A 24414-nucleotide genomic window follows, 5' to 3' on the forward strand; every position below is an offset into this window, starting at 1 on the left:
TGGGGGAAGGAGATGGACTAGGTGACTTCTCCAGATCCCTTTCCCTCTTATTCTCTGCGGTCCTGGGCGTGCTTTGTATGGCAGTGGTGTTGTGGGACGGAGAGCTTGATTCTGCCTATCAGGTAAACATTTTACATTGAAATGGGGAAGTTTTGTTTACTTGTCAGTCTGGTGTTTTTTCAGCTTAAATCTCACCAATTTCAGTCGAATACCGCACTATAAATTACAGCGGGTGTATGAGGAATATCCGAGGAGACAGGTACTGAAATCCATTAATCTATTGATCGGATTGGTCGGAGTGTTTCATTTAGAATAGCATATACTTATTTTTGAATATGTTTGAAAAGACTCTTCAAAAACCTTTGCTTTCTTGCTGTGCAGGAGTTCTCCTGCTCTCTGCTAGGTGAGTATCCTTAAGCAGGCGCATGGAAAAAACTGATGTTGGCACATACAAAAGGCCCAGGCTGGAATCGCTCACTGCCACAGTAAAAAGGAAACCATTGGTTTTTTTAAATGAAGTCAGGCAGTGGTCTGGCTGCCAATTAATGAACACATTACTGTTAAGTGATAGCTTTGAAAAAAAGTTCCTGGGTTCTCCTAATGGTTCTCGCTCCCCTTCCCTCCCTCCGTGCATTATATTGGCGGCTCGCTGACGGGAAGCAGAGCCCCTCCGGCAGCGCGATGCCCTCGTGCAGGGCCTGGCAGCGGGTAAGGATCCTGCGCTGTAAGTGCAAGGGGGGGGAATCTACGACAGCAGAATGCAATTCCACAAATTAATTTGTTCAAGACCCAGGGGTTAGCGCTAATTTTGCACTAAGTACCAGGAGAGCTTTAATGACCGCAAATAGCAAACACTTGCATTTTTGCTTCGTCCCACTCAGAAGCCAAAACTGCCAGGTTTACAGTGCCCTCTAGTATCGCGCTGGAGCATTAGCTTTCCCGTGCCACCTCCTGAACTGCCACTTCGCAGCGCCGTTGCTCACTACAGCATATTTTCCATCAGTGCTTTTGCAGCGTAACCGCACCTGGCCGTGAGCACCGGAGAGGTGCCAGGAGCACTGCTGTCTCTCCAGGCAGGCAGAAAGGATTCCTTGGCTTTTGTCCTGATGCACTGATCCCACTGTTTTATGATAAAAGTGCGTGTGAAGCTCTGCTTAGAGGGTTGTTGCAGTGACCAAGGTGCTCGGAAGAATCATATTCATTAGTTTGTGACAATTTGTCAAAGAGATATTAATAATAACTTGCCTTAAAATGGACTTGGTCCCCTACAGCTGTTGCTGCATAACCACTAACCAGCAAAATACACGCTGGAGAAGGAGATTGAAGGACAAAGTAGAAAAACCTGAGTCATACGAAACCCATTAGACATTACCAGGGACCACATCCTAGCCAGCTGAGGTCACTTAATGCAAGGACTTCTCAGAGCTGTGACCTTCAGCCTTGCTTGGATTTCTCAGTGGAGCAGCAGATGCAGGAAAAATCCTTGTGGGAATAGGACGTGGCACCTGCTGCAAGACCAGGCTTATTTATAAAGCACCTCTAAAGATTTCCAGCTGCTGAAATAGCCTTTGGAGGCTGCCCGTCTGAGACAGAGACAAGGTTGTGCCGTGCCATTGCTGCTCTAAACAGCTCTGCAGGAAAAGCACTGATCTCGTGGAGGCATAAGGAAATCTTAAACTCCTGTTTGCCTCCCAAACAGAGCTGTGCTGTACCAGGGTGTTCTTTACCAGACAACCCTTTTTACAGGAGTTGGAGCTTATAGTTACAATGGTTTGTAAGAAAGCAGCCCAGGTTGTTGTTATTCTAAGAGCCGTTGCTGGTTTCTGGCAGTGAAATAGTCAATTCAGATGATGCCCATGTTACCCACAGAGATTTTTCTTATGGGGAGAACTACTTAACTGGTGAACTGTAGCAGGCACAAGCAAGGTGTTAGTAAATGGAAATGAAGTTACATTAACTAAGCAGATTTAGAAAATGCATTGCTTAGCATCCATTTTCAGATTATTCCCATCATTTTATTTGGCTGCCGGTGAGAAATTGTTATGAAAAAAAAACCACAAACAAAAAACAGGCATAAAGATGGAGCTCTTCTAGTATGCACCATGACCGACATGCACTTCACATGTCAATGGTATTCTATCCTTTGAAATATGTAATCGCAGGAGAAAGCTTCCTGTCAGCTTCAGCACCTGCTTCTAGTTACTCCAGTTCCTGGGTTGTAAGCTACGGAAGGTGCTTAAGCTACTCTTGACTGTACAGCAGAGAGCAAAACCTGGCTAAGAGCAACTACTGTTAGTTTCTGAAAAGGTAATTATTGCTGCTTTTAAACCAGGTTTGAGAGAATAACGCATTCAAAATATTATATGGAATAGGAAGCAGTGTCACAGGACAGGGACAGGTTAGAAAAACTGCTAGTAAAATAAAATAATGTTAAAAGTATAAAGTGTAGAAGGTAAAGAGGAATAATAAGATGAAGAAACTGGTATGTATCCGAGGGGTGAATTGAATCTTATTATTCTTACTGGCTTTCAGAAACCTGCCATTTGAGATAGCTTTTTGTTTGTCTGTCGTATTGTGGGGCTGCAGGGTACATACAAAGGTATTTCTTTTCCTAAGTGTCACTGCAGAGCAGCAGGACAAAGAGCAAAGGATTTAGGGGAATAACCTGCATGCTGGAAAAAGTATCGTCCCCTCGGTCCTCCCCCCTTCCCCTGCAACTCTTAGCATGGTAACAACTTCTGGAGCTCAGGATGGAAACATCATTGTGTCTAGCCAGATTCTTCTTCATCAGAATATTTTCTTGCCCTCATGTACTATGCATTCAATGTAAATACTGAACTTTCATTATTGCCGATGTGATTTCTGCACATGGAGCCACGAGAGTCTGAAATAAGAGGTCTAGAGCCCTTCTACTTTAAATGCTAACTCCTGCAACTAGTGTGCTGGAAATGAAGAGCTATCTCATTGTATATGCAATATGTAAGTAGTTTGACAAGGATGTCTCTTTACAGTTTAAGTGTCAGCTCTGAATAGATGGATTGGGGGTCTTGAAAGACACGCTACACATCTCTGCATCATCGTTTGTAAAAACTTCAGTAAGTATCTTAAATTCCTTGCACAGCAATACAAGCAACTGCCTCAGCTTCTCAAGGGCACTATACCTTTGATAATGAATGTATTTAAACAAAAGGGGGAAAAAAACCTTTGCTGAATATAATAGAATGCAGCTTTCTACTTTCATATTTCATGGGACATGAAGGTTCATCATTTATTGAAAATAAGATGTGGACCATCAGTAACATCCTGTCTAGATTTCATTTTCAGAGTGAAATGCCTTTGCAGTAAAATTACAAGAAACTGCTTTTCTCAGACAAAACCCTTGTGTTCAGGCTGTGTTGCAGCATTCTCTAGACTATTTTCTCCCTTTTGCTGCGCTCTGCTGTAGCTTATTTTGCCAGCTGAGAAACTTCTTTTGCAAATCTGTGTTCTCCTGTATATTTAAAAATTATATACTGCATGGGGGCAAGTTTCCATAAGCCTTCAGGACTTCAGATTTACTGTTACTCCTCACTGGCCAACAGGCAAATTAATTTGATTAGAGTGCAACCTCCAAGAGAGAAGTCCAATCAAGAAGTATCTGGGGTCGGCTCACGAGTGAACTCCCCCCGGTACTGTACGCTCCCTATTTCATGAGCTGAACTCAGTGTACACAAGCAGCATCTCCAGCTATTGCCTCACCTGTCACAAGACATCTTCATTGCAATCGGAGGACCAAAGCGTGTGCTGCCGGAGAGCTCACATCCTGCAATAATAGGCACTGCTAAACAAACCCCGCAGGGGGTATCAGTGAGCTGATGTGAATGAGGCAACTGAATGTCAAACCCCAGGCACGGGCACCCAACAAAGAGGGCTAAAAGTGACAGCTGATCCCTATTCCGTGGCAACCAACGGATGCCAAACAATGCTAGGGATGGGGGACTTTGAATGAGGCATAGAAATAGCAAACAGCATTTCATAGGGACAGAAAAAAGAGGAAAATTATCATCAGTTTCTGAGACAGTTCTCTTGCCTACAGTAGTTCTCTGACATCCAAGCTAAATTGTGCAATGGCTACATTCCCAGAGGATGAGGATGAGACTATCAAATCAATGGACTGCACTCACATCACCTTGCAATGTGATATTTGCTGCTCTCTCAAACTAACAGGGCTGCTGGGGCAGTGTCTTGAGGACAGATCTCAATGGAAACCTTCTGTGCTGCAAAACGTTGTTTGGGTGGCTCAGAAGCTCTGTTTCCTTAGAATCAATATCGGATTAATGCAGCGGTGTTATATTGGAGGCACCAAGCTCCGGGAGATGCTAGCTGTAAGATGAGATATGGAAGTGAAGTGTACTTGTAATGCCTACTTGTAATATTTTAACAATTCAGCCGCAGCTTTGTACGGCAGGTTATTAGCTGGGCTGCGTAAAGCAATTCTAGCCAGAGCAACTGAGTTCTCTCACTCTGAACCTTGCCCCCGTATTTTTATTTCCGTATAATATTCCTGACTTCAGTTCTTGCATGGCATTGCTATGCATTATTAAGCTCCCACTATTTTCTACTCCAGAAGTGGCTGCATTTAGATTTAGGTGAACTTTCTGTGGAGAGGTTAATCTACAAAAATACTATATAAGTGCAAACTATTAATTACTGCTTTTGTATTTTTAAGTTGAGAACCCATGGCTGCAGGGAAAAAATTGGTACATTGGCTCACTAACTTATTAAATTCTCATACTCGCCCTGTCAAAGAGCAATTTGGTCTCCTCCTTTACTCATTTTCTTTCCTTTTTATTTGTATTTTTTATTTTTGCAGAAAAACACAGTGATCAGATTGTTTATCTGTTTTTCTCACGGTGAATTGTCTCCTGTGGGTTTTGTCCAGAAGATCAGGATCTCTTCTCAGAGCTGGTCCCCAACTGTACTCACATTTATGAACCCATACAAAGAACCCTGAAGAGTAATATATAGCCTGGTGATGCAACAGGCCAGGAGACAAAAAATAGCCCATTAAGGGGACAAAGCTAATCAATACTAATAGCAAAGACTAAGATTTTAAAAGCATCTCAATGAAGTCAGGCACAGTATTACCAGTCACTCAATGAAAACTGAAGTGTGCCTGGGGGGAGGCTGGGGGCGAGATGGAGAAGAGAGGCCAGGGCCCTTTTTGTGAGACCGGGATGGATTAGTGCCCCAGGGCGTTACGGCATGTCCCGGCTGCTGACGGGTGAGGTGCAAGGAACAGCAGCGCTTCAAGGGGTAAGATGCTGGGGTAGAAACACACGGGAGAGGTCAGTTTGGTCTCCTCACTAGTTCTTCTTGCCTCTCTCTCCTTTTCCTTAACTTTTCCAAGTGCAGTTAGGATCTGAGCAGGACGAATACCGACCCCACATCAAGGTGTCTGTGCTCAGCCTTCCTCTTCTGCTGCTAGATTTGCTCACTTTTCAGGACAGAAGGTATTGCGGTTTCATTCCCTCCCTGGCAATAACTAATTCACCCAGGAAGCTGGCAGATTAAAGTGGTTCCTTCTCATTGCTCATCTCCACAAGCAAGATTTTGGATTTGGTACCAAGGCAGCAGTTTTGCATGTGATGCATGGGCATCCAAACACGGCAGCCAGCCCAACTGCATCCAGAGGAGATCAAATAAGCAAGTCCTTAACTCTCAGAAACTCAGTAAGGACTGAGCATCTCTTTGCCCCGTGTTTGTGTAGTGCATGGCTGAGCAGAGCCCAGCTACAAAGGCATAAGTGCCGTGGAGTTAGGATCAATAAGGTAAAATAGCAAACAAAGTTTCCCACCCTGTGCATCAGAAGTGTTGCATGGCTTTGAGCTGACAGCAAAGAAGAGGAAGGTTGCTCAGCTGCAGTAGTTCTGCCAGTCCTTGGCCTCTGCTGAAATTGCTACAAAGGCAGAAAATCACTTCAGCTAGCACTAAAGGAAGCAGCAATACTAGGGAGCTGCACTGGGATCATTAGGGTGGTTAATATTCAGCAGGCATATTGTTAAAAAGACACTGCGTGCTAAGAAAAAAAAAAAAAAAAAGGCAACAAAACCCAACACAGTGCATAGGTCTTTCTGGCAGAGATATTAACAGAGGCTGTTTATTTTTTGTAAAACAGACTGTTAGTATCCATTAAGACCGGAACTAGTGCCGTGCCACATCTCACTAAGGTCGTTGTGGAGTGGTTGTGAAAGCAGACCTGGGTAATGTGGGCCGTATTTAAGCCCGTGAATTACAGATTAAATGCTTTTGATTGCTTTACTGGTCTTCCAAAGATGACTTCTCTACTTTGTCAGAAAATATTCCTGTCAAGCTGGCATTGTGGCTTTGGTCAGGGGTCCAAAATAAAGGGGGCTAAACGCTACTCAAGCCTGTACATACATACAGAGAGAGATCTTCTGCAAGAAATCTCATTTAATTCATTAAAAAATAAAATAAAAAAACAGAACTCAAGGAATTATTTGGATGGGCCCTCAGCAGGAGATATAGGCTGTCTGTCATCATAAATGCAATGTAGCTGTAAAAGGAGTTTTCAATGTATATAGAGACTCTGTAGTCCAAAATGTGTTATCAAGCAGAAAAAGCAAATCCCTGTAAAGGGCCACCTCTTGCTATAATGCAGGTCTTTTCTATAATAGAGTCAGCTCTGATATAGGACTATTGCTGCACTGCAAGCTGTAATAAATATTAATGTGTCAAACTGCACGCCACCTCTATTTCAGGATGGAGGAAAAAGACAGCCTTACAGAAGACGAGTCGCAGTCCTGCTAGGGACCTAATGCATTCCTAGTGCTTTTGTTAAGAAACCTCTCTTTGCAGTGATTGCATCCTGAATTTCTCTAAAGAATCACCAAAAATTCCACTTTATAAGAAAGGCAAGAAATCTGCCTGTGCTTGGGGCAACACCGGGGGGGAGTGATATTTGCACTCCATGCTGTGTTCCTTGCAAAGCTGCCCCAATGCCAGTCCAGCATTTTGTAATGCATCCCCCAAGGTCATTCCTTACAAACTGAAAGGTCATGTATTAAAAGCCCAACATACACCTTCTTGCAAAGAGATGGTGATATTTCTATTGTATTTATTTCTCACTGTGAAATTACAAAGAAAACTAAATTTGTATATATTTGCATGTGTCTTATATTTTATAAGCTAATCCTTTCTTTTTCTTGCCTGCATCATGACACTGTATTAAATATCTTACCTAAGCATGTCTGTAAGTATTATTACTAGACCAAACATTTGAATGTATGCTTATCTTTAGACATAATATTACTCTAAACATAGGATATAAATGTAAATAAATATTACACTAAATATTTATGTTTACCATCCCATGTAACAATAGTTTATCAAATATTTACTACACTACTTACCTGTACTCTTGTGGGCATAACTGCATAGCTACTTATGCTACAGAGTGTTTTTGTGGTTGATTAAAACGCATTTGTGTGTATATCTGCAATGTTCGGTAGGCCTAGTTAAACAGCCACTTAAATAAGCAAGCAGGGAATGTTTCTCTTTTCAAAAAAATGAAGCTTGTTATAGATTCTGCAATATCCTCTATACGAAGCTCTTATTAACATCGTGCTAGATTAGATATCGGTGAGCAGCAGGATATTTTTTAAGTGTTGGGATATCACACACAGTGTTACTCTGAAAAAAAAAATAAAAAAGCTTTGATTTGTAATGAGCCTTGATTATGAGTTTCAGCTCACAATACATCGATGAAAGAGAACTACAAAGAAATTTTTCTGTCCAGGAATAATCCTGTTAGGTTAAGAGGCAGGAGAATATAAGAAAACGATCCGGATGTTTTCTTCAGCAGAGCATTAGGTGAGGTTGAGACCTGGATGAAAATCCCACTGTCTCAAATCCCAGACCGAAGAGGCAAGGGGATTACATACTTGTACTGCAGGAGGAATCAGGCGGGTTTTAGTGCTTATTCCATCCTCGTTAAACTCATTGCTCTACAGGAAAACACTGTTGCTGCTGTTCACTCCATATAGATTCCAGCAGAAACAATTTTCCTGCAATTAGTCAGCAGTGAAACTCGGTACTTAGGCAACGTTAGGTGGTAGCAATCACAATTCTTAGTCCTTCTGGTCTGTCTCTAAGCAAAGTTTCATATTCTTGTGGTGCAAGAGGACTGCGTTTTCCAAGAGCAGACAACCAGCTGTGCTTTTTGAAAAGTCATACAAGACTCCCAACAGAAATGATTACTTTGATTCAAATTTAATAGCAAAAATGTACCTAAAAACCTTGTTCATTATGCTCATTAGGCTCATTAGCTAATTTATTAACAGAAATGCAACAGGAAAGAGGAAAAAACAGGAGCCTTTGCTTTTTATGGTAGATTTTAAGCAAATAACCTATTAAGGCAAATAACCAATAGGTTGATGTGGTTGCAATTTCATTAATTTCAAAGAAATTGGCTTTTGTGGGTCAAATTATAACCCGATAGGAGGTTGTTACACTGGAGAAAATCTGGCCTAACGCTTCAGAACAATGTAGTATCAGCCAGCAGGGCTGGGGGAGGTGAATTTTGTAAGAAAAAAGAGACTGCAATGAACATGAAAAAAAAAAAAGACCACAAAAGCAAGCCGTTAAGTGCTTTTTCATCCTAACTAAGTTCATTGTGAAGGGTGGTTGGGAAAAGGGGTAATATGAGACTTTCTTATTGAAAAAAATATCGATTGTTAGGAATCAATAGCATTAAAAAGCTGTGTCTTAAGCACCAAGCTTTGAAGGACTCCACAAGCTTTTCCGTTCCCTGTCTATTCTCCTGCCAGAACTTTGATAGCTTTAGCCTGCAAACCAGCAAGTGCAGGGATTTGATGGTGGCCAATATATATTAAAAAAATTAAGGTGTCAAGCATGAATTTTATTACATCTGCAATCAGATGTACTTCCTTCAGTCGGCTCATTTGCAATTAAGTCCAGCTGTTCTCAGTAGAAAGGACTCTTCCACGGAAATTGCTGTAAAATTTAATGGGAGGATTTTCCTTGGTGCTTTGTTGTAAATATTGTTTTCCTAATAGGCTTGTAAAGGGCTTTGCTTTCTTATTCAATGGCCAAGAGAATATCTGTAAATTTTCAGGCATTAGAAAATGAATAGGTCAGTGATAAGAGCTCATAAAACTTATAAAAATATTCTCATTATATAGCAATAGCAAGAGCTTTAAGCTCGAAGTAGAGGAAGTTTTTTGAACTTTTTTTTTTGTCTGCATAGGTTTTCGTTTACATATGAAGGACTATTTTTAAGTGACATATCAGACAGAACTGGATCAATACGCTTTATTGGGTTTCTTCTGTCTAGAATCAGGTATGACAACCAGAGAGGCACACCAGGTTGTAGACATCAGAGAATGATACTTCATTTCAGTATTACACTATAACATCCTACAAGGGCCAAAATACGACACCATTAACTCACAAAACTTAGAGTTTAGACTACTACAAGAGAACCCAGTTTGGATTTTAAGCAAATGATAAAAATAAGAAACTTTTGTATGTCCTTGCTGCTACTGTGTCCAAACAGCATCATTTTCCTTTTTGTCACTTAGGCAAAGCTTAGATGTGCTTTTCTTTTTTCTTTTTTTTTTTTTTTTTTCTCTTTTTTTAATCTTCTAGCAGTCCTTTCAGCAACATTTTCAATCTGTGTGCTTCTGTCACTCCTGGAGAATAGTGCCTAAAATAAAACAGTTTGTAATTATTGGCATTATTTTAAGATGGAATGCTGAAGCGTTAAATGTAACAAAATGAAACATTATTTTGAGGGGAAATGTTGAGACATGAATGATAGCAAATACTATTATTGTGGATTTATTTTCACCCAAGCAAAAATCAGACTCCTTCTCTAATGGTGAAATATGACCTGGCTCTTGCAGAGGGAGTAATTTGCTAATTTGTTTAATGTTGTTATCTGTGCAGGAGAGCCCTGCAAGAAAAAGAATTGGGAATGGATCAAAAGTGCAGGTTATTTTTGGAGACAGAATTAAGCTACTTTTTATTCTTGAAGACAGTGATCATATTCCTGTTTTGGCAGCTGTGAATACTGAGGAGAAAACAACTCCTCCTGGTCGAAAGTTGCGCTATCATTGCTGTATTGGTTTGCAATGCCAGGGGTAAAACTAATGTCCTATCAACAAAACCCTTCTGCTGAGGCAGTGGAAGTCCTTCTGCTAGTAAAGTTTATTTGAACCAGAATAAGTTACAGTAGAAGAAATGTCGTTTTGCTACTATACTCGTATAGCTACCTTGGCAATTCTTAGCAGTTCAGAATCCCATCTCCCATGTCTGCAAATAGCAAGAGTTAGCTGGCACAGTTTGAAACAGTTCTCCAAAATAGTGTAGCAGATAAAGTTATAGAGGAAATCTCTGTTGAACGTGTATGTTCCCTTGTACGGGCTTGAGAACAGATTGATAAACCTGGTAAGAGATGATTAATCAAAAGGCTTTGGATCACGAAAGGACAAGGAAGTCAGAGCTTGCTGCAGAGGAATGTGAAAAGATAAAGCCTCTGTATGAGAAGGAAGTCTTTAACAGAGTGATTAGAAAAGGAACCTCAGTAGCACATGATTACCAGGGAAGGAGAGAAAGGTGAGAACAAGTGAAGATCATGCTTGGGGTGAACATCTGCACATGTGTTTTAGTTGTTTAGCTCGCTTGGTTTTGGTTAAGTTACTGCCTCTCGAATAAAGTACGTGAGTTTTCATCTTGAGGTAGTTCCTGCAGACAAGTTAAAGTGTTTGCTGTTGGATGAATTAATCTGCCAGGTCTGCCCAGCAGGAGTGGAAGGAATAAGCAGGAGGCACAAGGAATAAAATAGGTTTTCTTGTCCAGGAAATGGCTAGTGCTTGCCTTTCCCTTTCCTAATCCTTAGGCTTTATAGGCAATACTCAAAAAGGGAATCAAAAAGGAAAGCCACAGTGGGGAGTGTGGGTAAATGACAGTGACATGAAGGTCTACTGCAATTCTGGAATGAACAGCTTTGAGATGAATGACAACATGTGCTGTTGCTCCGATAGGTTGTGCTTCCTTTATTGGATACGCAGTTGTTAACACCTTGCCATGAAGGTGAAGTTTCTGATGACCTAAGAAGGTCCTTTGTTCTTGCAATTTGGTTAAGCCCTTCTTTGCTTCAGCTTTTGCTACAGGGTAGTTAACAAAGGTCTCAAGAAGAAATATAATAGGAGGAGGGAATCAAAGAAACAGCATTTCTGTGCTTTCGTTACCAGCTAGCAGTATTCTAACGAGTACACAAAGCACTAGACCATTGGCATCACTTGGATGAGAAAGCTGTAAATAGCCCTGACGTGCCATGGTCTGTTCATTCACTGAAGTTCTTTGCATGCTTCTTTTCCAGCCCCTATATTTTAAACTTACACATGATATATAGAAGCTTTAAAGGTGTCTGGGTCACATTTCAGCTTGTTTCTGGTAAGAGAAACAAGCACAAATGCACATTTTAACTCCGTAACAGAGCAAGTGCTATAGGAAGCTGGAGACCCAGTCCTGACTGCTCCCCACATTAAGCACATTTATGGTTTGTGAGCTGTGATCCATCAGGGAGGTGCATGACAGCTTCTAGAGAAAGCTTTCTTGGTCTCTTAAGGATTCCCGCAAGCATTATTCAGCCATCAGATTCACAGCCTCTGTATCAGCACTTACCGATGTATTTGGCTTAAGTGAAGACGAGCATATATAGAAGTCTGGCTCTGTTTAAAATAGTAGATGTGTTTGAGACAGGAGTCTGGGATCCAATATTGTGCTGTTTGAGAACAAGCAGGTTCTGCCTCGCATCCAAATGTTTTGTTTGTTTGTATTTTAATCCTCAGCTTCACTCTAAACTCAGAAGGTGACCGGAATTAATTCTTCTTCCTTATGTATAAGAATTGTACAGGGAGTTTTGGAACTGGAGAGTTCCAAACCCTTGGGATAATACTTTCCATTCTTCTTCACTCCAAAAAGCGACGGGAGTCTTTCCATGATGTGATGAGAATCATGAGTATACATGAAGATTCTCCACAGAAAGTTATAGGAGGTTTGGGACCGGAGTGGCACTTTTCACAAAAGATCTGTCCCTTCGACACCTGAAGTTTTCTTTCACATCTGGTGTCTTGAACCCAGTTCCCGTAACACTTCGTAGGCTGTAGGAAATTGCTTTCGCATGCTGTTCCCTTCTTATGGCAGGAAATGCCTGGTGTCCATAAGAAAATTATCTTCTAGCAGTTTATCTCACCACTTAAAAGGAAATAATTAAACAGTTTTAGAATGAAAACAAGTTTGCTTGACACTGCTCTTGTCCACTCCTTTTGCATTTCTCGATGCAGTTCAGAATAGATACAGCCAGGTACCTGCAAAGAGCTCAGCCCCACACGCGATCAATATCAGAAAAGATAAATCAGCTGCAATTGACTACAGGCTGTAATGTCAGTAAGTGACGATGAAAAACGATCACTACTTGAATACACTGCATTTTTATCTTTAAATCTTTCAATAGAAGCAGTGTCAATAACAGAGCACTAAATAATCTCTAGATAGAAGGAAAATCTTTTTTCTGTCTTTTTTTTTCTTTCTTTGTTTCTTTCCTTTTTTTTTTTTTTTAAGATGGAAGATGGATATCACTTTTTTGGAGACCTTAAATACTAAAGTATGAAATTAGACCTGCAAATTCCAGAAGTGATTGTCTGTTTAGACAATGTCTGTCTCATTTTAGGAAGGACTGGCATTATTCTGCTTGAAAACATAGCTCAATTTCACATAATGAATGCACCAAGGTAGCTGTAAATGGAATATTCAGGAATAAAGTACATAAGGATTTTACTTCTCATGTTCCTTTGGGAATAATATATCTCTCTGAATTGGATACAGCTGCCAGAGATGGCCTTTCTTCACTTTAAAATGCCTCTGACCTTTTCCTGAGCTAACTGGACAGCTTACCATATTGGCCCAAGTATAAAGCAAAGTCTTTTTCAGATAACAGCCTTGGGAAAAAATCCAACTTGCTCTGTATCTGGTGGCTGTGCCTCACACGGCCCTGGTCCTTCGTGTGCCTGTGGACGACGTTAGCTGCCATGTCGGTGCAGCGGCAGGCCAGCACCTACAGTGCACACCCCTGCAGTCTGCTTTTGGGTCTGCTGCTCCTAATGGAGCAATACCCACACAGGGCAGATGTGTGCTGGGGCTGCTGGCAGCAATGTGACCTCAGTGAGTGAGTATGTTTGTGTTTCCATCCTGACAAAATGAAGGTAGTGTTTTATTTGAAGCCAATTTATTTCCACGTCATAAGGTGCCTCCACTGTTACCAAGTTTTTACCAAGTTTTGGTGTTCCTTTTATCCCACATTCTGAGATAGCAAGAAACACTCCAGAATGCTTTGAACACCACCATTTTTTTTTTCTCCTACAGGACCTTTTCCATAGCAATGTTGGTGGGAGGTAGCAGCTGCTGGATAAATCCAGTCCGGTGGCGGTTTGAGCAATGCCAATTGTGTCCTGCTAACACAGAGAGTGCAGCAGTGACTTCTGGATGCTCTACGCAGTTTTCAGAGCTGTGCTTTCCGCATGGAGCCCACTCCAGAGGAAAGGGCCTTTTGGTTGCACACTCTGTAAATGGAGTTCAGTTTAGCTGCCCTACAGATTCCAGAAGCTGAGTCTTCAGGCATGCAGCAGGACTGTAGAAAGGCTTATTGATTTAAAAGTCCCTTTGTATCTACTTAAAGTTTGGCTCTGATACTTCGTTTAATAAAGGTCAAGATGAAGTCCTGAATTCCTGAAATACTGAAGTTCTGAATATCCCACAGCTTTGATTTATTCTGCCTATTTTGTCTGGATTTCTGTTAAAAAGCATGGTTGTCTGTCCTTAATGGGTTGATGAACAATACAGTGTGAAACAGCTTGAAAGCAAATCTGATCTATGAAGTAGCTAGAACTGCTTGACTTGTCTGGAAACTGCATGTTTCCATGCTCTCATTCAGCCTTGAGCATATTTGACTATAGTTATCTTTGTTGTTGGCCTCTCTCTGTTATAGCTGGAAAATGAAGGCATACGAGAAAAGCTAAAGAGTAAAGAATAAGACCTTGCTGCTGCAGGATGGCTGATGCTTTAAAGGGAGATCAGCCCAGTTTCATCTGTTAAAAATCCTGCTGAGATTGACTGGTTTATGGAGAGGTGATTATGAAAGCCATCAAGTAGTTTAATTAGGGTAAAGAGTCAGGAGAAGTAGCTTGGCTTTTGTTAGAAGTCCTGGAGCAAAAGGCTCTTGGCAAGTGGCTGGTGGAATGGAGAAAGCTAAGCTCTGGAGTTAGGCAGGATGGTTGCTTGGCACACTCTGATCATATTTAGGAGGAACAAAGCTGAAGACTGCAAAAATTGTGCCTGAATCTGGTTCATATCAAGTCTTATTGTCCTTGCAGGCTTTTCTCAAGTAGTATTTACCAATCAGAATCTTTAGAACATTTTGAACTTGTCTCAGTGGTTGTTCCCATGTCAGGTTTTTTAAAGAGACAGGGGAAAACCAACCTCTACTTTCTTAAGCTGCATGTTTGCCCCTGCCAAGAAGCACCACCATATATTGTACAACGAATTCCATTATATTTACTGTCACGAAAGCAGATACACAGCCATTTAAAACTTTCATGTGCCTGTTCAATAAAGAGCAATAGCTCGTGGATGTGCCCAATCATGCACTGAATAAACATCATGTTTCAAGCTTCTCCTTGCCTGTTGCAAAACCCTAACTCTGCAAGAAACTGGTAAGGAGTAGAATTGAAGCATCCAAAATCTGCTGACTGCTGCTAGGCAGTGACGCTGAAATGATTGTGCCAAATCCTGGCCCTTCGTGACAAGGGAAGTGGAATTTTCCCCAGAGCGAACCAGTGTCAGACAGAAAACCCAAGGCACAAGACAGAGCATTCAAAAATACAGCCCGGGAATAAAAAAAAATGGTAAATGGGTTTTAACTAGTTAATTTATACAATAAAGGACCACCCCAGAATGATGTAAAAGCCTGATCCTGCAGTCCTTGGGTAGGGGAAACACGTTTAACTGATTCTAATACTGCAGAATCATCAATACAAACAAGCAGCAGTAACTGGGTCATTCTGTCTCAGCCACTTGCATATTGCAGAACTACTTCTGTGTTCCTGCTACTATTTCGTTCCCTGCTAATGTCTTATTTAACCTGCTCAGGATAGTTGTCATTTTGAAAATGTGCAAAATACATTAAATTTTAACCACATAACTTATAAATACATGTACTTGTGCAGATTTTTCAAAGTGACTAGGATCTGAATGTATAGGGCAACAGAACATGACTCAAAGCCTAATTTAAAGAAAGAAGTATGTTTTGAGCAAGCATCAACAGTTAGACTGAAAAGCAAGGCAAAAGCATAGGTTTTTTTTTAGATGTTGAGTGGACTAAATGCAATGTGAATTTGTCTGCAAACCATCTGTGATTTCTGGTATTTTTGATGCCTTCGCAACTCTAATTTTAAGCAGTTATGTAGCCTTTAAATAATGATAGTTTCTTCCCATTCGGTTTTACATCAGACTCCATACTTGATCACTGAATGTTTAAAGAAAAGAAGTGGCTGAGTATAATTCTCTGCAGATTGCACACATACAGAATAAAACAGCAGCCTTTTATTTTTGCAAGTAAAATTTGACATATTTTGGGACAGAATTTCCGCATGCATAAAATACACCATGAGTTTTGCTGGGTACGGTTTACTTTTTGTATTTTGCTTTACACTTCTCATGCAAATTCAGTGCTGGGATAAGGTGTTGGATTGACTTCCCCAGAGACTGAAACTCCAGAAGCAGCACAGCATAACAGCAAATCTCTCTGAATTATCTTAAAACTGATATCAAGGGTGCCAGTTTCATCAGGCACAAGGGAATTTGAGAGTCATAATCCATCCAGTCCTTAGTGGCTCTGCAGACAAATCTGTTCCATGCTGAATTTTATGTGTGTGATGTGGACACTTTATAACCACAAACCAAAACAGGACACTGGATAAGAAACTGAATAGCCCTCCAAAAATTGTAGTTCTTACAATTACAGTGACCCTTAAGGCGACTGGAAGGCCTCCAGGTCTGTTTTCCACATACTATGTTGTGAGGAAAGATCATTTCTAATAGGAGCCAAGTCTCCTGAGAGCCTGAAACAATGCTAAGCTAACTCCATTCATCCTACAGGAAATCTGATGATAACTACATCATTGTCAGCTCAGTTCATTATTTCACTGTTTCTTCTGGCAAAAATGTTCAGATAAGATTTTCGCTCACTGTTGTTGGATATAGTGGGAGATTCTGATTCAGGGAACAATAGGAAAGAAATAGCACTGAAGATCAAGGCTCCCCCACATCTGAAAATGCCTTGCCATTCCAACACTGTCTAAAAGGAGGCAGGATGCATTCCCCTCTCTTGGCAGAAGCCTCACACATGAGTTGATAACCCCACAGCTTCTTCTCTGTTCCAATGATGCATTGTGTAGTAAACTCTGTGGCAAACTGATGACTGAATACCTGAAAGAAATTAATGTAAAAATAGTAAGACTATTTTACTAATTGCATTATTGAGCCTCACCATTATTTGAACAAAAACCCCACATCAGTTTATTAGATTTATCTGAGCTCTTGTCAACATTGTAGCAATGAAGCATGGAGAAACGAAGAGGCCCTGCTGATGATTATCAGTCCAGCTTGCCACAGAATAAATATCAGCATTTATCTACTTCAGAGGAAGATGAAGATCGTTTCTTATGACATCATTTATTACAAATGCTGAGTCCTATCCAAGCATTTCATGAGAGATTATCTGCACTTGCTAGGAAACCCAATAGTCACCATTAGTTTTGTCTCCTGACAACAAAATTAATTTCTTTTAAATGAGAATGCATTTCTAATTGGGTACATTCTTCCCTAACAAATTGTTTACAGTATCTCTGCAAGGATTCTGAAAGCATCCCTTTTCTTTGGTGTTGCTGATTAATTACAGCCCGCTTAGTTCTTAGTAGCTGCAATTGGAGTACCATAACGTACTTTGCTGTGAAAGGTTCATCTTAATTACATGCTCCCCAGTCAAGTTCCTGCTTTGGGAGAGAACTGTACTTCTTTTGTCAAGCTGCATGTGATGCCACTTTGGATTGTTACTTCTTCCCTCCCGCCTCCTCACCCTTTCACTCCAAGTGAGTTCAGAGCTTATGAATGTTATGAGACTGACAGCACCCAAAATGAAATTCTGTCTTTAGCCACAAAACAGATCCAGAATTGGCAGTTCAGTGCAGTCGTCTCTATTCCTTCTCTTACCCTATCTACATGGCACAATGCAGCAGTGTGTGCGGATAACTGGGCTAGTTGAAGTGTAACCGTGTTAGCATAGTGGTCTGCCAAAGCTAATTAGCAATGCTGAGAGGCAGGGTGAATTAGTCTGGTCAGAACGCAGAACTAACAGAGCAGACTGCTTCCAGGACTGCAGCTGCTGTTTGCATCTCTACATGACACTGCGTTGTGCAATGTGGATATAACCCATATGCTTTAAATGTGATTTTTTTTTTGGAGGGAGATCACTGGGTCCTTGAGCTTCTGGTGGAGATGTTGAAAAGATGTCAGTTCTGGTGCTTTCTCAGATGTGGATATGTGTCCATGTTGGGCCACCCAAATCATTTTGCAAAGCCCACTCAACAGCTGTCAGATAGTATAGAATTTTGCAAGTTTTGAACATAAGTTGGATCTTTTTAATGTTTTACCAGTGATTATAAGGCTAAAAGTTTTTGGTTTTGTTTTTTAAATCAGGAGTTCTTTTTTACCTTGGAGATATGGTGGTTTCCTGTACCTTATATCCATAATGACAACTTAGGATATACTTGTAGTGAAGATAAAACTAGCATACTGCCATGGTTTGGACAAGATGCTGCTTAAGCAATATTTCTCACAAGAAAGAAGTGAGCAACGTAGGCAGGGCAATCCCTACAAATGAACACACAAAACTATGCAGTCTTTTCCTCCTATATGTGGCAAACAGGGGGAGGAGTAATAAGAGGAACTGCTCTCAACTTTAGCCATTACCTTTTGGTGTGGAAGTGGAGTCTGCCTTAACCCCTTGCAGAGCCAAGGGAGTTCCAACTGCTCTGAATTGCCCGTTGCCTATTCAGGAGAACTTGGCCCCTCATTACTGCTCTGGCTGAGATAGTCCTGTCCTTTCTGCCTCTGGCTGCTGTTCCCTGATGCAGTACTTTTTTGCATAAAGAACAAGCTATTCCTATCTTGTTTGCATTTGCCTTTCTAAGTGTGTTCAGTCCACTGCTGATTCTCTGCGGTACAACACTATACATTTCACTGTTTAGGTAGGCTGAACTATATTGCGTCAGACCATATTGCTTCCAGTGCTGCTTTACCTCTGTGCCTAGATAGAAAAGCATTATCAAGATCCGAGTGGTGGAAATGCAGCCTTTTCATTTTCCCAATCCTTATGCTAAGTAATAGGGTTTCAGTAATCAATACCTTGTATGTTGTCTGAGAACATTTATTTGATCAGATGCAATTTTCAGAATCTGCTGCATGATAGACAGAAAAGTGTCACTGAGTGGAGAGCAAAGCCTCGCTTCACTTGGCCAGTGACACATCTGCCGTTCCTTGTCATACTCATTTCCATTTTAAATATTAAAAAAAGCATCCCCGAGTAAAGGATCTGTGTGAATTGTGCTTACTGAATTTAATTAATACCTGAATGACAGAGGTTGTTATTTATTTTAGAAACTGGAAAAAAAAAAAAAAACATCCCGTCGTTTCAGTTTACTCTGTGTGGAGTGACTACTGGCCTGCGCAGCGCTTCTCTTATTTTAGCTTTATTTATTTTTGCTGCACTTGAAGGGTGAAAAAGAGCTGGTGGTAGGATCAGAAACATAATCAGCTCCTACACAATCAAACCAGTAATACTTGACATTATGACAGCACTTTCAAACTCCACAGTGCTTGGCAAACATTTGATAATTGAGTCTGGGTCTCACCCTGTTGTCATAACACAGGCCCCAACCTTAAAAACTTCATTGTGCCCATGAGCACAAGAAACATTCTTGCCAGCTTAAAACTAAGCACAGTTGTTGCAGAAGGACGGGGGGCTTCCTTTCTATTTTAAATGATTTTATTTCTGTCTGAACGCCTGCAAAAATCCATACGGTACATCAAAAGGAGGGGAATACACCCCAGCTCCTGAGGTAGCTAGGATACTACTAGCAGCGAATGATGCAAAGCATGGGAAAATAGAAGGAGAGAGGACACTTGACTGGAAAAAAATAACATTTTGAGGAAGGAGACAGGTATGTCAGAGCTGCACACGCCAGTGCTCACTTCTTTTGCCCCAGGGCCGGGCAGACATTTCCTCAGTTTCTTCGTTCACACAAGGCGGGCACGGTTTGCGAGAAGCAAACCCCCCCTTACAGAAGAAACCCCTGACGTTACGAAAAGGCGACAAAAATAAATTTAAAAAAGCTGAGGGAGGCGCCGGGGGGCAGCACGGCCCTCGGACTACATTTCCCAGGCTGCTCCGTGCCGCCGCGGCCTCGCCACGCTCCGGAGCGGAGGGAGGCCGGCCGGGCCCGGGCTAAGATGGCGGACGGGGTGCTGAGCCCCGGGGTGAACCTGGAGGCTTTCTCCCAGGCTATCGCCGCCATCCAGGCGCTGCGCTCCAGCGTGACAAGGGTCTTCGACTGCCTGAAGGATGGCATGCGGAACAAGGAGACGCTGGAGGGCCGCGAGAAGGGCTTCGTGGCCGCCTTCCAGGAGAGCCTGCACTCCGTCAGCCGCGACCTGGGGTGAGCAGCCGGCCCTCGGAGGGGCTTCGCCGCTCACCGCAGCCGGGGGTGGCCGGGAGGGGAGAGGGGTCCCGGGGTCCCCTCGGCTCCCGGAGGAGGTTTGGGACGGCTAAACGCGAAAGTGCCCCGCTCCGTGCCTCCCTGGGTGCTGCTTCTCTGTGACATTCCCTCCTGGAGGCTCCAGAGGGATGAGCCTTGCTCAAATGTTTGGCTTGTGAATAAGTGGCTGGGGCGCTCTAGGGGCTAGCTGGATGGTTTTTGGTTGCAGGGGGATTGGTCTCTGTTTTTCCGAAGTTTTTTTGTTTTAAAATAATAATAATAATCGCTTCTTAGGCTCTGAATAATCATCAGCATCCAAGTGGCTGAAGGGTGTTACCAAAACTTGAAAGGTTGGAAAGTTTGTATAAATATGATTATTTAGTACAGGCTGGTGCACTTCACAGAGGTGAAATCAACTGTTGAGGCTGCTGGTAACTGCGGCCCTGCTGGGTCCTCCCGGGTGTGCTGGGGCCGGTGCGTCCCGGTGGAGCCAGCGGCGCTGTCAGGGACGTGTCAGGGACGTGTCCCAGCACGGAGTGACCCCTTTGGTCACTCCGAAAAGGGCCAGTTTTTGGCTAATTGGCTTTCCTGATTTTGTAGTTTGTAATAGTTGATGATATGTATAATCTCTTCCCTGTTTGTTCCTTTCTATTCAGACAGAAGGTAAATACTCATTTTTGTGAATGATGCTGTACACAGCTTTATAGACTTAAGTCGTGTCCCTTTGTTTTTTATGGTTTCCAAGCTGATGAGGCTTTGTTGTTCTCAACATGGAAGCTGTACTATCCCTTTGGTCATCCTTCTTGTTTCTTTCAGTGGCTTTTTAAAGGACTGTATAGTCTAACCCCAAAGTCTCGTTCCCAAATTAGTCTCTGACCTCTTTTCTCATGTGCACTATGTTACACTTCTTTAGGTTGCAGTTTATCATCCAGTGTTTTGGTGCTGAGAAGTTCTTCAGCAACTCTTTGCAGTTAGTCTTGTCCCTAGCACCCTACATGAGAATAGTTCCATCATAAAGCTTTACCAGTTCCTTTTTCACCCTGTTTTCCAGAGCATTAATGGATATGTTGATCAGTACTTGGTGCCATTTCTTCCCTGATTCCGCTAGATCATGTTTGTGATATTTTGATGTGTTTTTTTATTTTTTTTTTCTGAAACGTAACTTCTCAAAAATAATATCATTCATGTAGCATCTTATTATTAGATAATTCTGTTTTGATTTTGGGAAGTATTGGTGTTGAGTAGCAAGTGAACACTCCAACGTGTACTGAAGTTAATGCTACCAGTGGACTTTGGCTTGAGTCATGAAAGTATTGACTGGAATCCTTGTTCAGCAAATTCTTCATTGTCTTGTCTATTCACATTTGTTGTATGGTTGTGTCAACAAATGCTAAGTATATTCATGAGTGGTCAAAGCACAAGAGACTTAGTGTAGGCCGTGGAAGCTTGAGGGAATAATGATTAACAGAGAAGAGTTTTGTGATAGGAAAGCATAGAAGTTTCTTAATGGTGAGTTCCTTGGTCATTGATGTTTATTTTCATAACCTTCATTAAATGCAAACAGAGATATTTGGGATTTTTCTTCACAGACATTTCCATTAGTCACACTTTTAAGGGACTGAATCCTGCTCTTGATTTAGTGCAAGGTCTGAAGTTCAATCAGAGTGGGATTTGACATTCACGAGTCATGAGGAGAGGCACCTGATTAGTCATGTCATTTGAAAAACTGCATTTTATATCTGTGCGAAGTAGCCAGTCTTTCTTCTACAGCTGATTAATGCAAGTTTTTAACATTGCCTAACTCTTGTTATTATTAAATGTAGTGTTTGACAAATGAGATATGAAGTAATAATAGATCATTTTCACACTGATCTTTTTTTCATGGAAAAATGGTGCTTATTAAGCTTTAGTTGGGTATTTCGTACACGTCTCCAGACGTACAGGTTGCTCATGGAAAACAGAAGATGCTTCCTTGCCCTGACAACTTGGAATGCATTAGAACAGCCACAAACTCTGCAGGACCATCTCCAGGATTAGGACTAATGCCAGTTCACATGTATATTTACATGAGGACAATGTTAATTTCTAGTGCATTACGGAAATTACAAGACACCTGCCTGCTTGATAATTCTCCTGTTGTCCATAGCATCGCAGCCAGTGCTTCTAGCCAGAATTTTGTAGCTTCTGAGGGTGTGCTTTGCTCAGAAGATGACTTGAGTTCTCGAAGTGTTTGTAAACAGGACACACCATAGTTTGACTCTTTCCTTTCTGTCTTACAAAGACTCCTGACTTGTACTTTCTCTGCTTAACAATCAGTTTAATGACTAACAGGCCACTTAAAACTTTTTGGATAATGGCAGTGGTTAAGTTGTTTCTTTTTTAATCAAATTGGACAGATATTTAAAGCATGCAGATACTAAAATAGAGTGTAGACATGATTGCTGTCTCTGTAGAAGGACTGCACATCTTAGATACACATATCTCCAGGTCTGACTTTAGAAAATGCTGTTGTATTTTCTTTCAGTGAGCTGGAGCGTCTGAGCAATCTGGTTGGTAAACCGTCTGAGAACCATCCCTTGCACAACAGCGGACTGTTGAGCCTAGATCCTGTTCAGGACAAAACACCTCTTTACAGCCAACTTCTGCAAGCCTACAAATGGTCAAATAAGGTAACAGAATACACTGATATAATTTAGTTGTGTGTTCCTCCAGAATGACCAATGTGCAACACAGTAAACCTCTGAATATTTAAGGCTGTCAAAATAGCTGAGTTTTTTATGAAGTGGGGAGCATAATATATATCTAGAATTACTTTCAAGGATAAAAATGGTATTGAAAGGAGACTCTCCTGCAATATAAGCGTGTCCATGTTTTTCTAAGGGAGCATTGACTCCAAGACAGAATAATTCTCTTTGTAATAGCTGTTTAGCATCTTGTCTTATGTAGATATTAAATAAAAGTATGTTCTGTCCTCACACCTGTCAGTAATCATTGTAGCAGAAATCAATGGGATATTAGAGCAGAGAATCATGAGCTTATGTTATGTTGCCTCTAAAACTACTTGTAGAAAAACTCGGAGGGAAGTTGTCATCGTCAGAAATGCTGATGGCTTTCTATATCATTTGCTACTTTTAAAACCATTTCTGCCTGATTTCAGCACTAAATCTGTACCGAACATCTTTGGCATAGCTAACGTTTTTTTGCATTGTATACGTTATGGAATTTTAAGTAATGCAAAAAGAAAATGCAGATAATACTACTGCTTTTTTTGGGGGGTATTTTTAAGAATGAATTGTTTTTGTTGAAAGAAACTTCTGATGAAAATCAGTTCAATTATCTTGCATGCTGAATGTGTTTATGGACAGAAGTTGGGTAGGTATCTTTGCTCTGGACGTAGTCTACTTAGGGTGGGTACATCAAAAATACCCCTTTCTTCCCATCCGATTTTATTAAATAAGTAAACATTGCATTATTGCAATTAATATTAATCCCTGTCTGAGCACCATTACGCTTCAGTTTGCCTGTTCCCATCCTGATCTTTTTGAACATGTATGCTACTTTTTATAGAAATATTGAAATGAATCTCTATTTAAAAGTTTTCTTAAGATTATTTTTTAAGTGTTTAGTGAGCTGTTGCAAAATGTAGAGGATAGATTCATTTCTGTTTTTGTAACTGCTGTTAGTGAGAGATTCTGGAGTTGTAGCTCTTAACAACTGTGTACAAGACAGCAGGAGTAAGCAAGAATAATAAATCTGAAAATAGCTGGGGCATTGCAAGACAATTCCACTCTAAATTATTTATTGCAATACATGAGCAAGGAAGACTTTCTGGCTACACGAGTACTTGGTAGGCAAATTCTTGTTATAAACTGAGCCAACTCAGTTATTTGGAATTAAAATGGACTACTACAATGATTCTTGTATGAATACCACAATAATATTTATACAGTCACTTTTCAGAATGCAAATGTGTGTTATGTCTTCAAAAATCTGTAGAATTCAGCATTAGTAGAAACTTTGGTATGGTTGGAAAATGGGGGACAGGAGAGATTTTAAAGTAGAAATTTGACAGCTGAGAAAAATTTTCTTGTTTGTTTGTGTTTCTTGCTGTTATTCAAACTGATTATTGGCACTGAACTTGAAATAATTTGCTATTTTCAGACAAAGCCACTTACCATTTATGCTTAACTGCATGACAAGTTTAGAACTTTAAGTCTTCATTGATTTAATTATTTCTTTAGGATATTATCAAAGTAAACTCAGATGATAATGAAATAGCTCTGGAAGAGTTATTCTAATGGAGTTTTTTTATTAACTTAGAGTCTTATGGAGGTTTGAAAAACAGTTTTTTAATACTGGCTTCTGATTTCAGAAAGCAGAAAGTTTTAGCATCCTGTGCACTCACATATACATTTCAATTTTCCTGGAGAAAAAAAAACCAGTTTTTTCTTCTAGCTTTGTTATCATTTATTTTAGCTGTAAAACAGAAGTCAAAGATACCATTTCAGTTGTATTTCAA

General features: G+C 40.9%; 1 protein-coding gene across 4 annotated transcripts in view; it reads left to right on the forward strand.

The window, feature by feature from the left end:
• MED27 (mediator complex subunit 27) overlaps window positions 1-24414 on the forward strand; it is a 141133-nt gene that overhangs the window by 27515 nt on the left and 89204 nt on the right. For 2 of the 4 annotated variants that reach the window (XM_013193939.3, XM_066980891.1), the window contains exons 1-2: window positions 19609-19856; window positions 22420-22564. In XM_013193939.3, coding sequence (XP_013049393.1) covers window positions 19651-19856; window positions 22420-22564 — 351 coding nt within the window. In that variant the 5' untranslated portion in view covers window positions 19609-19650. Of the gene's footprint in view, window positions 1-19608; window positions 19857-22419; window positions 22565-24414 lie in introns of those variants that run through there. The other 2 variants (XM_013193937.3, XM_013193940.3) reach the window with 2 other exon arrangements.

The sequence above is a fragment of the Anser cygnoides genome, chromosome 20 (genome assembly GCF_040182565.1).
Source record: "Anser cygnoides isolate HZ-2024a breed goose chromosome 20, Taihu_goose_T2T_genome, whole genome shotgun sequence".
NCBI lineage: Eukaryota > Metazoa > Chordata > Aves > Anseriformes > Anatidae > Anser > Anser cygnoides.